Source organism: Lutra lutra, chromosome 4 (genome assembly GCF_902655055.1).
Source record: "Lutra lutra chromosome 4, mLutLut1.2, whole genome shotgun sequence".
In the NCBI taxonomy this organism is placed as follows: domain Eukaryota; kingdom Metazoa; phylum Chordata; class Mammalia; order Carnivora; family Mustelidae; genus Lutra; species Lutra lutra.
In genome coordinates this window covers 22,007,891-22,023,971 of record NC_062281.1, presented here as the reverse complement: position 1 = coordinate 22,023,971, position 16,081 = coordinate 22,007,891, and the positions used below count along the sequence as shown (strand labels likewise).

The window sequence follows — 16,081 nt, the reverse complement described above, 5'->3', positions numbered from 1 at the left end:
ATGAACGAATAAAGGGAATATCACGTATTTTTTACAAAAGATTTTTTTTTTAAATTTATGCTAGAGATAGAAAGAGAGAGAGCACGTTGGGGGAAGGGGTAGAGGGAGAAGAGAATCTTAAGCAGACTGCATGTCCAGCGTGACCTGAGCTGAAACCGAGAGCTGGGTGCCCACCTGACTGAGTCACCCAGGCGCCCCAAGGGAATATCACACATTAACCTACCAATACGCTCCCCTTTTTATACAAGCCACAATTTGATATTAGGACATCAAGTGACCTATACACTGCCCCATTTGTACGCACAATATAAATGATAGCTCTTGGTAAGTGCTCTGGAAGAGAATTCCAGCTGACTGAAAAGATAGAGTTCCAGGTTTTCGTGGCGTTTGGCTATTGCTTATTAATCTGCTTGTCCCGAGAGACAGGTATACGGGAGTGATAAATTAATTCCAATTTGGCCGGATGGCTCTGCGTTGCAGAACTCAATGAAGTCTTAATAAAAGGTCACGTTTGGTAACAAAACTAATGGAATCTCCCAAAATAGACACAGGAAAGCAACATTCAGCTCCCCTGGTGACACAACGACAAGAATATATGAAATAAAAACATCCGAGCTGTTCTAAAACAGGAAGCGAAAAACTGTAACATAACAACAACATCTCCCAGAGCAGACTTTTGGGCTCCGGGCCAGCTCTTTACAACGACTGTCAACGACTCGCAGTCGCGGTTCAGCATGGAGGCAGCTGTGCTAAGGCAGACCATGTTCAAGAATGGGAAACACCAGCAAGTTTGGGTAAGGGGAGAACGGAAAACAGAATCTTCAGAGTCAGGACCACACAACTGCTTCAGAAGGCAAAAGCCACGCCGGCTTTAGTGAAACAGTAGAAAGCAGACAACCACAATGAAGTGTCCTAGAATGATTTCCTCTCTAAGACATCCTTCCAAGTCATTCCTGTCAAATTCACAGGAGCGCTGGTGTACGACTAGAGAAATGATGGCTGATGGTTTTTATTCCTTTTATTTCCCAAGGTTCCTTCGATGATGATACATTTATTTTAAAAAAATCATAAAAGGAAGGAAAAAGGCAACATGGAAAAAAAAGAATTACACATCTCCCTTTTGTCTGGCCTTTCATGAGTCGATGTTATTGACATACACGGTTTGGCCCAGGGAGGATTCTGCTAGGTCACGTGTTCCTCTTGTTTTGGAGGTTCCAGGGGCCAAGGAGATCACATCCCTGAGTACCAGAGGGAAGGAATGTTCTGGGGGCTGTGTTCAGCCTGGCTTGCCTAATTCACAGCCCTCTTGGGTACAGGTATCTCACTGTTACTGTAGGAAGAAAACTGGGTTACATCAGCCAGCTAGCAGACTGGCCAGCAGTCGAAGCAGAATCAATGACAGAGTTAGGAACTCAATTTTCCTGATATTTAAAAAAAAAAAAAAAAAAAAAGCCCAGGACATTAAAAAAAAAAAAGTCATTCTATAATATTTGTGGTAGTTCAAGATAAAGTATATAATACCATCAATGAAAAACATTAAAAAACTCTATAATTTTTAGAGAAAGGAGTACGGCAATTTATGTGGAACCTACAACATTATTGCACAAAAGGGCTTTAGAAATCCTTAGTGGGGACACCTGGGTGGCTCAGGTTAAAGGTCCAGCTCGTGATTTAGGATCAGGTTGTGATCTCAGGGTCCTGAGCTCAAACCCTGCATCGGGCTCCACCCCGGTGGGTATCCCATGAGTCTCTCTCTCCCTCTCCCTCAACTTCCTGCCCCACCTAGCCCTCCTGCACGTGCTCGCTCTTAAAGAAAAAAGAAAGAAAGAAAGAAAGAAAGAAAGAAAGAAAGAAAGAAAGAAAAAAAGAAATCCTTAGTGACTGACCATTGCTGCCCTTAGATTTCTCTGTCTCATATCCCTCTCCCCAACCAGCTCATGAGAAGTTCAGACTCTCTTTAGATACCCTTGTTGGCGATTAGTTGACCGTATATGAGCAGATTTCTTTCTGGGCTTTCTATTTTCTTCTATTGGCCTATCTGTCTTTCTCTATGGCAGTACAATATTTTGATGACTGTAGCTTTGTGATATATTCTGAAATCAAGAAATATAATATAATGCCTCTAGCTTTGTTCTTTCTCAAGACTGATGTGGCTGTTTTGGGGTCTTTTGTAGGTTCTATATGAATTTTAAAATTATTTTTCAATTTCTGTAAAAAAAATGCTATTAGGATTTTCATAGGGATTGCATGGAATCTACAGATTAATTTGGGTACTATGGTCATTTCAATCATTATTAAGTCTGACTTCTGCAATACAGGCCACATGAACCCTGAGGACATTATGCTCAGGGATATAAACCAGTCACAGAAAGACAAACATTGTCTGATTCCACATACATGAGGTATCTAAAATAGTCAAGTTCACAGAATTAAAGAGTGGAATGAGAGTTGCCAGGGTTGGGGGTGGGGAAGAAATGAGGTGTTATGACATCAGTGGGCACAAAGTTTAGTTAAAGAAGATGAATAAACTCCAGAGATGTCTAACATATGGACCTCAGAGTCAACAGTAATAATTCTGCATAAAAGATAAGGCAATTGGTGCCTGGGTGGCTCAGTGGGTTAAGCGTCTACCTTCAGCTCAGGTCAGGGTGTCAAGGTCCTGGGATCGAGTCCCTTGTCGGGCTCTCTGGTCAGCGGGGAGCCTGCTTCCCCCTGTCTGCCTGCCTCTCTGCCTACTTGTGATCTGTCTTTCGAATAAATAAATAAAATATTTAAAAAAAAATAAGAAGGCAAATCCCATGCTAAACATTCTTGATGCAATAAAATAAAATAAAAATAAAATAAAGAGCTCTAAATGGCAAAAAATACATTTAAACGATCTTTTTTATTAGAGTCTGCTCTTTTAAATATACATGTTAAAGATAACACTGCTCAGGCTCCCAGACTGGTTCACTTGAGCAACGATAACACTAATTACAAGAATCAACCCTAGAGACCTTCCTCTTTCTGACAATTAATCTGAAGGCAATCACAGAAAGAGGGGAAAGGAATATGAAGCGGCAGGATGGTACAAAAACGCTCTGGTACAATTTCTAACAATTCTGGATGCGGAAGAGGATGGCTATACGCTTCGTCCCACCATCAAAGTTCACGTCCTTTACCTGCCACATCCCCTTTTGCAAATACCTTCCCCGCATGCGAGTGGGTCTTGTGTGGGAAATCGAACAGTGTCATATTAAATGACTTCATATTCGCCATGACACAGGCAATTTTCTCCTGATAAAATTTCTTTTATAGAGCTGACCTTTTGGATTCATCTCCTTTGAAAGTCTGGACGGGGGCAGCAGTAACCCGCGGACGGGCTGAAGGCCAGAGCCCTTTCCTTACCTGTAATAACAATCGCTCATCGCCTATGACGGCGGCTTGGTTCCAATTAATCACTTCAGAGAAGGGCAATTCCCATCCGTTGCTGAGCATCACAGGGACACAGGCGGCCTACGTGGAAGAAGGGGGCTTCGTGAACGTGAGGGAAGCGCCAGGGGGAGCCTTTCCGATGGGAGCTAACATCACGACAAGCTCAAGCACTGGGGTTTCTGCCTCGGGTCCCTGCAGGGATCATAGGCTGCTTGGGCCAGAAGAAGAGAGAGCTCGTACGAGTTTTCATGTTTCCCAGTCTTGCCCTCGAAGGCCCAAACCCCATTTCTATTCTAGCACATGGTCTGGCTGACCTTCCTTCCACGGAGACGACTGGCCTCGTTCGAGAAGTTTTATTGATGTAACAAAATCGTCCACCAACAACATCCTAGCCTAAAACCAACCTTGAATATAAACGGTTTTGTCCATGAGACTGGCCTGGTTGTGGAGCGGTTTAGCCCACCGTGACGAGCAACAGAGGGCAGAACAGGGCTTGGCGTTCCTGATGAGGCGTGTCGTGGCCCAGCTATTACAGGGCGTTCCCGCGGCCCTGCAGTGCAAACATCTGAGCCGGAACCTGTCTGTTCACTGTGGAGGGAGCCAAGCCATGAGCGGACCAACGTACCGCTTCCACAGTGATCTGTCTGCCAAGAAACGCCAGGCTAAGGGTCCAGAAAACTAATCCAAAGCGGAGAACGATCTACTTCATGCGACATCTCACAGAGGCGACGGGAACATGCGTGACTGTATGCTTTGCAGGACACAATGGAAAGGGCCTTAAGGGGCAGGAAGCTCTTCCACTGGAGGACACGACAGAATGACGTATGCTAGTAGGGAGCACTGCGCAAAAAAGCGGACTCTGGCAAGGTGCAGAACGCAGAGAGGGAAAGAACAGGGAAGCCAGGGGCAAGGAGTGGAGGAGTCTCAGCTGAGAGCAGGCTCTTCTCAAGGTCACGAAGGCTGAGTGCCACTCCCAGGGGCAGGAAGTGTGCACAGAGCCCCTTCTGAGCAGGTGAGGCCTCTCTGCAGAGTGGACTAATTAATGAGCGGACTCCCACACAGGCCCCAGAGCTGCAGAGCCTTGGGATAGGCGGGCCAAAGGGAGTAGTGTGACCCGCTGGGCATCACTCTTGGAATTTTGAGGCGCCAAGAGACAACTGGTGGGGTGGGCAGAAAAGACAATTTGCTTTTGGGAAGCACCGCCAAAAAGGCATTTTCTTAAGCCAGCGCTCTTGAGACCGGTTTCCAGGCAGGGCAGTGTCTCTGCCAGGAGCCCAGCGACGCCGCTGTTGGGTGCTCTGATCTGCCCTCCTTTTGCAAACCTGTCCCCGAAGAACCCATCGTCCCCGGTGGTGAAACCTTTTAATCCACTCGTGTCCGAAGACAGGGAGTAAATCCTCTTCCTGCCCCCTCCCCCTTGTAAAAAGTGTTGCAGACTTTCTTGGGAAAACAGACTTCAGGTGTTCAAGGCAAACCATGCATGATCCCAGCAGAAGGGCTGAGGTTAAACCCACCCCGCCTGACTTCAGTCCTCGAGTCCGGGGAGCTTTCAGTCTCTTACCTGCAGAGCCTCCAGGAACCTGAAGGACCCAAGCCTGCGACCACGAGGAACCAGACAGAAAGTGGCATTGTGCAGCATTTCCCGATAATCATACCTACAAGGAGAGGAGGAACAATCAGCAAACGAAGACCCGTTAGGAGTAGGGGAGGAAGGAACATCTGTGGGTTCACACCTGCATGAAATTACCCAGAGCAACTCAGGAAATAAATGCTGGCTGGTGGGCAGTTCTCATGTTCCCTCGGTGCAGGGGGGGGGGGGGGTGCTGCACGAGGGTAGAGAGAATGTGAGCTTTCATGGGGGACAAAGCAATTAGGGTCTTTTGCAAGCAGTACATAAAAGACGAGTCTCATCGTCCCAGGAACAATTTGGCTTGCCTAGGTTTGGCTTCCAAAAATCAGATTTTTGTGTCTTGATGAAATGTCTTGTTCCCATACGCTTTAAAAAAAAAAAAAGAGAGAGAGAGAGAGAGAAAAAGATCACAACCCATCCCTCTTGTTTAATGCCATGTCATTCAGCAAAGCTAGGATGGTCCTTGTTCCCCACCCCATGCTATTAAAACCAACTCAGGAAACCTCCATTTACCAGCACAAAGCAACATTCTCTCTCTCCTACGTTTAACCAAGAATATTCAGCTATGCCAGACAAACACCCCTGTTACAAGAACGGCGGACAAGACTTAGAGGGGTAAGACAAGGGAGCCAGAAGGAGCAGGTCTAAGAAATGGGGAAATAAAAATAACGAGAGAGAGAGAGAGAAAAAAAAAAGCAGGGGGCACAGAAAACCGGGGTGCAGAAAAGAGGATTGTGACTTTTACTCAAATACCACTTGGCAGTATCACATGGGTTTTGCACTTGAAAAAAGGCAAAATATAACACGAGCATCAGCTGTCTCTTTCTGCTGGCGAAGTGCTGGAAAAGCAAGGAGCATTTCATTCTGTTGAGGGCTATCACTTTAAAAGTGATATCCACAAACACATTCCTAAACACGCAGTTTCAGGTTCATTATGAGTTTAAGCAAACTTGGGAAGCCAGAAATGGCTCCCGTCCTATGAAAGCGTGGATTCTCAGAGCTAAGATGAAATCACTCTCATTTTTCAAGAGGCTCCAATGCTCAGCAGACAGGTGTGACTTTGACAGTAGCATATGTCACCGGCATTTTCTGACTCTAATAGTCTAATTTAATCATAGCCTCCAGGCAGTGGATTCTTCCCGCCTCGTTTTGGGATACCGATATATACATTTATATTTTTAAAGTCCACATCTATTTTTATATTCTCATACAAACTAGGCATATGGGAGTAAGCCAATTTTCAATTATAAACCCGTCATTAAGAAGAGACATCAGGCAAAGGACCATTTGCTTAAACAAGCTTGTACAACTAATTTGCACAAGAAAAGGTCACCATGAATGGATTAAGATTATCTCCATTGAGAGTAAAATAAAAACCCTCGCTGCATTAATTAAACTGCAAAATAGACCTGAAAGTAGAAAAGATTTTTAAGAGGGCTCAAATTTGGCTAAGTAAGAAATATTAAATTATGACGGTAATGGCTTCTTCTTTGCTCAGCAAACACAGGGAAATAATTGATAAGTATCTTCGAATTCAATTGTTAAAAAGGTTGGGTTCTCTACCTAATGAATGAAGGGGGAAATAAGTATACACACACACACACACACACACACACACGAATATACATATAAACTTTAAACTCAAATTGTAATATAAAAAGGTCAAACATACTTCAGACTACAGCAAAGTTTAATAAATGCCCAGAATAGAAACCCCTGAGGGACTAGCACAGAAGGTCCTACAGCCTCATCATTAGGCTGCTAAAAATGTAAAACCCTATTAATGTTCTGGATGGTAACAAGTTTCAAAGTTGCCAACTGCAGAATTTACTTTAGAGGAGTGGAGGTAGAGGGAAGGTAGAAAACTTACAGCAGAAATTCAAATGACAGTTATTCTAGGGTACTGATATTTAAGTGGTGATAGAAAAGAAGGATTTGCTGATGCAGGGGATAAAGCTTACATGACTGAAACTTGCGTTCATTCGCGCAACAGGTAATGGGAGATATGGGATGAACATTCTTGGCCCTACGTAGCTGTGACATTACGAACAGAACACAGGAGTTCTCTGAGACTCAGTTTCCTCATCGGCAAAATGACAAGAGATTGTATGAACACCCCATTATTCTTTATGTTACTCGTAGTTAAGAAAGAATGTCCTTTCAATATCCCACTGCTCCAAAGGCTTCTATAACCCTTCTATAAATGAGTGACTGTGTATCTGTATGTATACCTAGGTATCTGCTCACATGTGTAAAACATATGTTTGATGGGTGTGTATCCCTAGAGACACATGAAGACACACCCAGGACATGTACACATAAAACTTCAAACAATGATTTTCAGATTTCTAACCATGCTCAGCCCATGAATGTGCAAGGGGTCAGTCTTGTGGGTGGGCCACACATGAGTTAGGAACCCTTCTTCTCAGCCCTTCTATGGACCCACCTCTCCATTTGGATGTGCTCACACACCCCCATCCACCTCCTTCTAGATGCTTAAAACATTCTTTTTTTTTTTCTTTTCTGGAGTCACTCTCTCAAGAAACACAATGTTCCAGGCCCTATTCTAGTCCTGTAGATGTTGTACAGAGAAGATCCTACTCCAGCTGGGAGACCAGAGACCAGAGAATGATCTGGTAATTCAGAGAGACAGATGAGAACAGAGGGTGTCATGTTTCCCAGAGGCGTCTACATCACACAGTACATTCGAGAAGGCTGGCCTTGCACAGTGAGGCACTAACTCTGTGGGTACCCTCCCTAGCAAAACAACAACTTAACGGGTAAAAATGACAAAAACATTCATATAACATTTTGGAAACGGTCCTAAGGATATAATGACAAATGGAAAAACATTTGTTCAAGAAAACCTACCCGTTCTTGGCAAGAACAGTGAGCATCTGTGACATTTGAGCCAGGACCTGCTCCCTTACTGACCCCTCCCAGCTCCACCTTCTAGAAGCTCCAACTCAGGCAAGTTCAGTCAAGACAACTGGGCTCCCTCTCCTTCCAGCGGCCGTTAAGAAAGTGAAAAGATAGCCCAGAATATGTAAAGAATTCTGACATTCAACGATCAAAAGACAATCCAACCTGAAAACACATCGAGGATGGACTAGATATGGTTCCGAAGAAAATACACAGAGTGCCAATAAGCACGTAAAAGGATACTCAGCATTAATTATGAGCCATTAGGGAAATGCAAATCACCCGTGAGGATGGTTATGCTCGGGAGAACGGATGCTGGAGAGGTCGGGGAGAGACCGGAACCCTCATGTGTTGGTGGTATGAAGGGAAAACAGAGCAGTCCCATTGGAAAGTTCGGCAGTTTCTTTTTAAAACTAAAACTGCGATTAGCATATAACCCAACAATTTCACTCTTGGGCATTTATCCCAGAGAAAATGAAAACTTATTTTCACGCAGAAACTTGCCCATGAACGTTCACAGCAGTTTTATCCTGAATAGCCCCAAACGGAAACTCTCCGATGTCCTTTGCTGGGTGGATGGTTCACCAAACTGTGGTCCGTCCACAGCCTCGAATACTCAGCAATAAAATGAAATGAAGTATTGATACACACGACATCCTCAAGGAAATCACGCTAAGTGAAAAAGCCAATCTCAAAAGGATATAGATGGCATTATTTATTTATATAGCATTCATGAGATAACAATTTTAGAAACAGATAACAGATTAGTGGTTATTGGTGGTTAGAGATGGGGGAAGAAAGGCAGAAGACGGGTCAAGTGAGGGGGACAGCCTTCTCGAAGGGACTCATTCTCCATGATTACGCTTAGAAATGTAAATCACATCAAAATCATAAACTTCTTCAAAGTAAGAGATAACACAGGATATCCCAAGCAAGGAGGTAAGCAGATAAGGCAGGCAACTTATCTCAGAGAACTCTCAGCCTTAATTAATAAATGGTTTTGTTACCCTTTTCAGATGGGCATTAAGCTCCCCATTGTATAGGCGGTGACAGAGAAGTTAGAACAGTTTTCATAAATGACTGCAAAGAAAAAATGCAATAAAATGACATGACCTGAATTTAACCTAGAAGCCAGGAACCACTTATGGCCATAATAATTTTCTCCTTAAAGTTGTACTGAATAATAGATGGGATACACCCCATTTAAAATGGGCCATGTAATAATGCATAATTGAAGTCCTTCCCTCCATATGAAACACAGTTTTGCTGGCAGTAATTCAGTGTACCCGGGGGTGAGGGCGTAGCATGGCATGAGCAGGGGTGCTCCAAAATGTGTTCTCCCAACCAGAAGAAGCAACTGCACCACCTGGGAAACTGGCAGAAATGGGAATTCCCAGCCTCAGCATGGCCTACTGAGGTAGAAACTCCAGGGGAAGCGCCCAGAATCCTGTTTTAACAAGCTCCTCTGGGTAATTAGGATGCATCCTAAATTCTGTGCTAAGAGCTCAAAAAAACTTTGAGTTAAGAGGTTAGTAATATGAAGCTTAGTGAATAAGTAGATTTAGACACAGCCAAACGTGGGTTCAAATTTCATCTTTGCTATTTACAAGCTGAGTGGTCTTGGGAAAGGTATTTGTCTAAATCTTGGCTTCCTGGTTGGCAAAAAATGGAGACACCTCTAGTACGAGGCTCAGATGATACCACTGAACTCCAACACAAGCATATCACAAACGATCCATAAATGACAGCTATTATCATTATGGCTCAAGGAAGGCAACAGAATATAAAGGAAAACAGTGCTGATTTGAAAAGTTAGAAGATGTGGCTTAAGGACTCTGGGTTCTTGACCTCCCACTTTCTGTGGGCTCCTGTGCAAACGGAGTTCTCTGTGCGTCAAAGTCGTGAAGGTCAAGTGAGATCATGTCCATGCCTTATATACTGCCAAGCACTGTGCAACTGCAGGTCATTGTGAATGACATCAGGATGAGAGGAACAAAAACATTAAAAAAAAAAAAAAGAAAGCAAAGAAAGAACAGATTCCCCAAAGATAGAGCCAGAGAGAAATGTGGAACAGACCCTTTAAAATACACAGCAAACAGAAGCTGGGAATCACAACAGAGCAGCAGCTTCTAATTGAAAGGATTTTGCCTTATTATCAAAAGCTGCGTAGACAAGGATGCTGCTGGTGCAGGGTGCCTCCTGGTCCTCCTGCGCGACCTACAATTCCTCTGTAGCGCCCACAGTTGCTACGAGAGCCTGCTTTCTGTTAATCAAAGACGGTCGGCACGAAGCAAGGGATCTGGCCTCTCATCTCTGTAGTCATACAATTCCAGTCTCCCCATGATGTGGCTACAGTTTGTCTCAAGTATTTATTTGTAAAGTAAGTGAACGTCTATGCTATCTGTTCCCTCCAGTCTCCATCCTCATAAGCACTTAATCTTCTTTGCTTACACCCAGGTTTGAATCACGTCCCTTACGAGAAAAAGAAAGAAAACAAAAGCAATTTATGATGGCTGCAGTTCCATAAAGTACGCGGGGAGAAGGGAAATAAAATAACTTTCTCAGCGCCTCCTCTGTGCTTTCTTTTATTCAATCAACAAACATTAATTAGTTGCATGCCTACCACGTGTCAGACACTACTCAAGGAACTGACGGCCCCGTGAAAAGGCAGATGTGTTGTTGTTACTCAGTGAGGGGGTATGATGATCAGTGATTGGTATTTAGCAGTCGGATGGAGGCGTGAGGTGGATAATGCAAAGAGAAACAAGAGTGAAAACCTGGCTTTGGTGGGGAGACTGAGAAGCAGGGGGAAGGGAAACAGAGATGATTATTAAGCGAAGAGCGAGGTTCAGCTTGGCAGGGCTGAGAGGAGGCAGTGGGCATTCGGGGGGTGGGGGGTAAAAGCAGCATAGCAGGAACAAACAACAAGATGAGAGGACCCACCACAGTTTGGGGGACAGGGAGCCAGGGAGTGTGGGGGGGGGGATGACCCTGCTGTTCCACTGGGAGGACTCTTGTGTGGTATCTCTCCTGGAGCTCAGACACAATCCTATGCAGTGGTTGTGAGTCACCGAAGGACCTAGCAGAAGAGTGACATGTTCCCAGTGTCTGGAAACTGATAACCTGGCCAACAATGCAGATCACAGCAATGGGGCCATTAGGGCTCCCAAACTCCAGGCTTTCTGATTCTAAAAGGCTTCTGCCTTCCACCACATCACGCTGCCTCTTGGGTCAGCTCAGACAAAGGCGGGGACTGCAAAGACATTTCTCTCTTTCTTTTTGTCTTTTATAAGATGTTATTTTTAAGCAATCTCCACACCCAATATGGCGCTCACACTCACAACCCCGAGATCAAAAGTTGCGCGCTCCGCCGACTGAGCCAGCCAGGGGCCCCTGAAAATACATTTCTTATGGCGCAAAGTCCTGGGCCCTTCACCTGGTTTCCAGCATGAGCCCCCAATGGCTACCACTGAGAGGGCCCTTTCTCCCTGACTCAAAACTCAGCATCATGTCCCACCAGCCCTTCAGTCCAAGACAGTGCTCTGTTTTTTATTAACCTTGCTAACGCAGACCCCCGCTCAGAATTGACAGACTCAACGCATAAAATTTCCATTATTTTTGAGAAAACCCAAAGTTCATAACACGTGATAACATGAAACTGGCTCAAGACATAAACGTCAACAGAGAAACATACCTTGGAGTTAGAAAATGGGCCCAGCCGGCCCCAGAGCTCGGCTGGGATGCCTTGGGAGCAAGCCGACAGAGAGGTACGGGCCTCGAGGAGTCGGGAGAATTCGCGGGGCACGCTAAGCCTATGTCTTCACCACTGACTCGCACAGCCTCTGTGCCCACGAATGAGCCCCCTGTGTCCCGGTGTCAGGTAAGGGCTGAGCCCCGTGTGGGGCTGGACCGGGTGACCCAGAGGGGTGGCAGCCTGGGGGACACCCAACAGCCTGCGGTCGGAAGGCACTCGCTGTGTGGACGTGGTGTTGTTTCCCCCAGGTGATGCTGGCCTTGAGCACCACCTGCTGCTAGAAGTTCAGGGGGCCCAGGTGAGGACTCTCCTTATGATGCTCCCCAGGAGGGGTGCTGCTGCTGGTCCCGAGCTGCGCACCACAGAGGGTGGCAGCTGGCTGCGATGAGGGACGGGTATCCACTCGGGCTTGCATGCTTCTTGGCTATCCACTGAAAACTGTCTCCCTTCCATTGGCCATTTAAAGCTCCTTTTGGTGTAGGGAAGGGAGGGAGGTAACATTCACGGGCTCTGGTTGGGGCATGAGGTCCCCGGGGAGGCGTGGACTCTTAGACACACACAAACACACACACACACGCACATACATGATCCCGTGGAAGCCTCAAAGCCACGCTGGGAGGGAGGCAGGGTTATGCCAGCTCCCCATGGGGAGGAAGAGAGAGTCAGAAGATACCTGGAAGCAAGCAGTCCCGTCTGAATACACTGGATCCTAACCCCACATCAGGTCAAAACTCCCCCACAGCATCTACACACGTACTGACAGCCCAGAACTTCGGACTTGCATGCATGGTCATCACCACCTGTGTAAGCAAGTGAATCCAGCGCCTACAGGGGCACCACCTCCGTCAACATGGGTAGAGAACCATCTTGGTTCCCGCTCATTAAATAGCAGCTCAACAGCGACTATGTAAAAGCAAGTAATAAAATAGGACAGCCATTAGGGTAATGGTTATTATTATTATTTTTTAAAAGATTTACTTATTTATTTGACAGAGACGTGGGGAGGAGCAAGGGAGGGAGAGGGAGGGAGAGAGCATCCCAAGCAGCATCCCAAGCAGACTTCCTGCTGAGCATGAAGCCTGATGTGGGGCTCGATCCCATGAACCTCAGATCATGACCTGAGCCGAAATCAAGACCATCCGACTTCATGAATGGAATCACTCAGGTGCCCCTAAAGGTGACGATTACAATAACGGTCCCCCTGCTCCCCCTACACTGATTACACGTTTCCTGGGTGCAGGGCAACCACCTGAGCTCGTTATTGCACTTTAGCTCTACAAAAACATGTGAAATGGCCCCACTTTACAGATGGCGAAGTAGAGCAACAAAGGTTTTACGGGGCTCATGCGAGAGCGCGTACCGTACAGAATCCACAATATGCTCTCTTGTCATCTCTCAGAGCTGCTGAGAAGGAAGGAGTGACATCATGATAGCAAAGGTGAAGAAGAAAGATTTCTGCACATTGGGCTGGGTGACGTTGATCTCAGAATGCTGACGAAAGGCCACCGGCACACCAGCTTCTGTGCTCAGCAAAGCCAAATTTCAAACGGCCCCAAGACCAATGCCGCTCCAGGACTCGTGGGTCTCAGCAATTCTCTGGCTAGAAAGAAAGCATTTCTGGAAATGCTACATAAAGCGTGACCCGGGTATGGGGGGACAGAAGAGGGAGGGACGACAAAAAAAAAACAGCAGCAACAATGACCTCAGGGGAATTAAATGGGTCTGTCAGAGGTACCCCAAGGTCTTGGCTGCAGGAGCTAAGTGTCTGCGACAGGCCTGAGGGCAAATGGGAAGCCCCAGGTCATTATCTTACCATTAACTTTCACCAGGCTCGGCGCCAAGGAGCCTGGCCAAGGGGAGCAGGGCCTGAAGTGGAGAACACGAGCACGGGGTGTCTGTCCTAAACGGCAGCTACTCCTCAGGGATGGGACGAGTCTCAGGGAGCAGGGGGTCCTCTCCCCAACACACCCCTTTTTCCTTTCTCTGCTTTTTCTGCACTCCTGGAGGAAGCCTCCTTGGACCCCTGAGTCCTGGCCAGAGACCCTCTCACTGCTCACAGAGTGCCCCAGGGTTAACCTGTCCATTGCTCATACTGTATTAAGCTGCCCATTATCCTGCTCTCTCCCTGGCCTCCAGGAGACACGGCCACAGCCCGACCTTCTGCTGAACCAGCCCCTCCCCCATAGCAGCCCCTCGAAAAATAGAAAACGGACAGCAAATGCTCACTCAGCTTCCACCGGTTTGCCCTCTGCCGTGCTGCAGGGGCCGCGAGAGCAAGGGCAGACCGAGAGACGCAAGCCCTTCTTCACGACGATCGCCTCTAGTTGGCCCTAACAGTGCATCGGGCTCATGGTTAGGCCTGATCTTTCTAGAACGATCTTCACTTCCGGGTCGAGGCTGAGCCCAAGTCAGAGAATGGAAAACAGTGTCTTTTACTTATTTATTTTTGTCTTCCTTTTGTACCCGTTTTTGTATTCCATTTTAATTCTAAAGGCCTGGCAGCTTGCTAAACATGTCGTTTTCCTTCTGCACGCCGGTGAGGGTGGGGAATGTGTCTCCCCGGCCCCGATACAGAGCCAATCGAGTCAGATGCATGTGCAGCGCCATTCAAAGTGGACCCTGTCCTGGCTCTCCTCCACGTCTGAGCTGAAGAAAAGCAAACAAACGGTAGAAACCTCCTCCTGGCTTCCTGAGCATAAACACTGCTTTGGTCCAGTGGCAAGGACGCCCCATCCCCCAAAGAAAACTGGGCTCGACCCAGCGTTCTGACCACTTCCCTTCTTGAGCCAAGACATTCTTTCCTGCCAAGCCAGACTCAGACTCGGTCAGCCCTGGGATTAGGAGGATGTCTGGAATTCCTGCTGGGCTGTTCTCGTCACCAGAGCAGGCACTCCCCAGTGGTGAACAGGACGTGCCCTGCATTCTTGGTGAGCACAGAAGCCTTTCGTCTGGTCTTGGCACCTTAGTGATCCAGCAACACCTTGAGAACCAATTACAGTTAACGAAAGGACAGCTGGCCTGGCCCACCTCACCCTCCTGACTCCGCTCCGATTTCTGCCCGAGGTCTACCTTCTGACTTGGACAGTCGTGGCCAGCTCACTTCTGGGCCCTTCACACTGCATCGAAGGAGGCCTCAGAAGTCTGTGGAAGGGAAGAGGGCGCATCTTCGAGAATTGATGGGACAGTGACATCCTATGAATGCTGCGTGAAGCTGGCGGACCATGAAAAGTTTATCCTCTCCCTTCCGGGTACATGAATGTATAAACGTACAGGTGCATGTCCGTGGGACGTAAACATCTGTGTGTGGTTAGGGACCTGATGGCACGCTATTGTTTATTTACCAGATCACCTTCCCATAAAGGTTTGGTCGGGGAGACTGGAGAGGCCCATAAATCCAGATTCTGCCATTTCCTTTGGCAGAAGAACAACAGTGCCCTGGGGGAGAGAGTCTATGTTCCGTTTCACCTCGCCCTCCTCCTCCAGCTGGCTCTGCTCAGCCCAGACGTTGCCCCCCCCCCCCCCCGCTCTGAGCAGCAGCTACGGAGCAAGTCACTCCTAGGAGGCCTCCTTTGGGGACGGGCCTATGGGACAAAGAAAATTTAAGTGCCCTAACAGGGGAGGGGTAGACCAGGTGGCCCTGAAGATGCCTTCTTGCTCTGATACCTGTTCATTGGACAGAAAAATCCTGAGCAGCAACTACATGCCAGCTTGCACACGGAGCAGAGGGGAAATAAAGGTGCAAACACCCAATGGTTTTTGTAATTACACTGGAAACCCAGTCGCCCCACGCCCCTCTTTCCTAGACCTCCTTAATTCTACTCCTTAGATCTCCACGCGAACAGAACAATGAGAAGCATACTCTAGTTCCTATTAGTTTCAGGTCAGAATAAGTTCAGTCTTACAGGTTCAATCCATTTTTCCCAGACCAAAAATACCCTTAAAATGTTAACTCCAAGGCTGAAACCCCCCAGTGGGTCCTCATGGCACTTAGCTGATATTCACACCCCTTGCCGTGGCCAACTGGACGCCATGAGAACTGGTCCCCGCCCACAGCTCAGACTGCCCCTCTCCTCACTCACCATCTCCTGCTAGCAGCTTCTCTACACACAACAGGCTCATTACCATCTCCTGGACTTGTGCTCGCTCTGCCCTCAGCCTGGAATATTCTCGCCAACCTGCCCCATGATGCAACTCAGCATTCAGAGAAACAGGCCCTCCTCGGAGAGGCCCTCACAGACCTGCCCGCCTTCCCAGCACTCAATGTCCCACCGCCCTGTTTCCTCTCCGTCCTAGGATTCACCACTGTCTGAACTCACCCATCTGCTTATTTGATGGCTTGCTCGCCTTCTCCCTAAATGTCA

At 47.1% G+C, this 16,081-nt stretch overlaps 1 protein-coding gene across 1 annotated transcript in view; it reads right to left on the bottom strand.

Annotated features, from left to right (window-relative positions):
- The window catches only part of EXT1 (exostosin glycosyltransferase 1), a 282,239-nt gene that overhangs the window by 31,327 nt on the left and 234,831 nt on the right, over window positions 1–16,081 (bottom strand). Inside the window, exons 2-3 of the mRNA XM_047724670.1 lie at window positions 4,976–5,069; window positions 3,388–3,495 (exon numbers count right to left, since the gene is read on the bottom strand). Coding sequence (XP_047580626.1) covers window positions 3,388–3,495; window positions 4,976–5,069 — 202 coding nt within the window. The remainder of the gene's footprint in view (window positions 1–3,387; window positions 3,496–4,975; window positions 5,070–16,081) is intronic.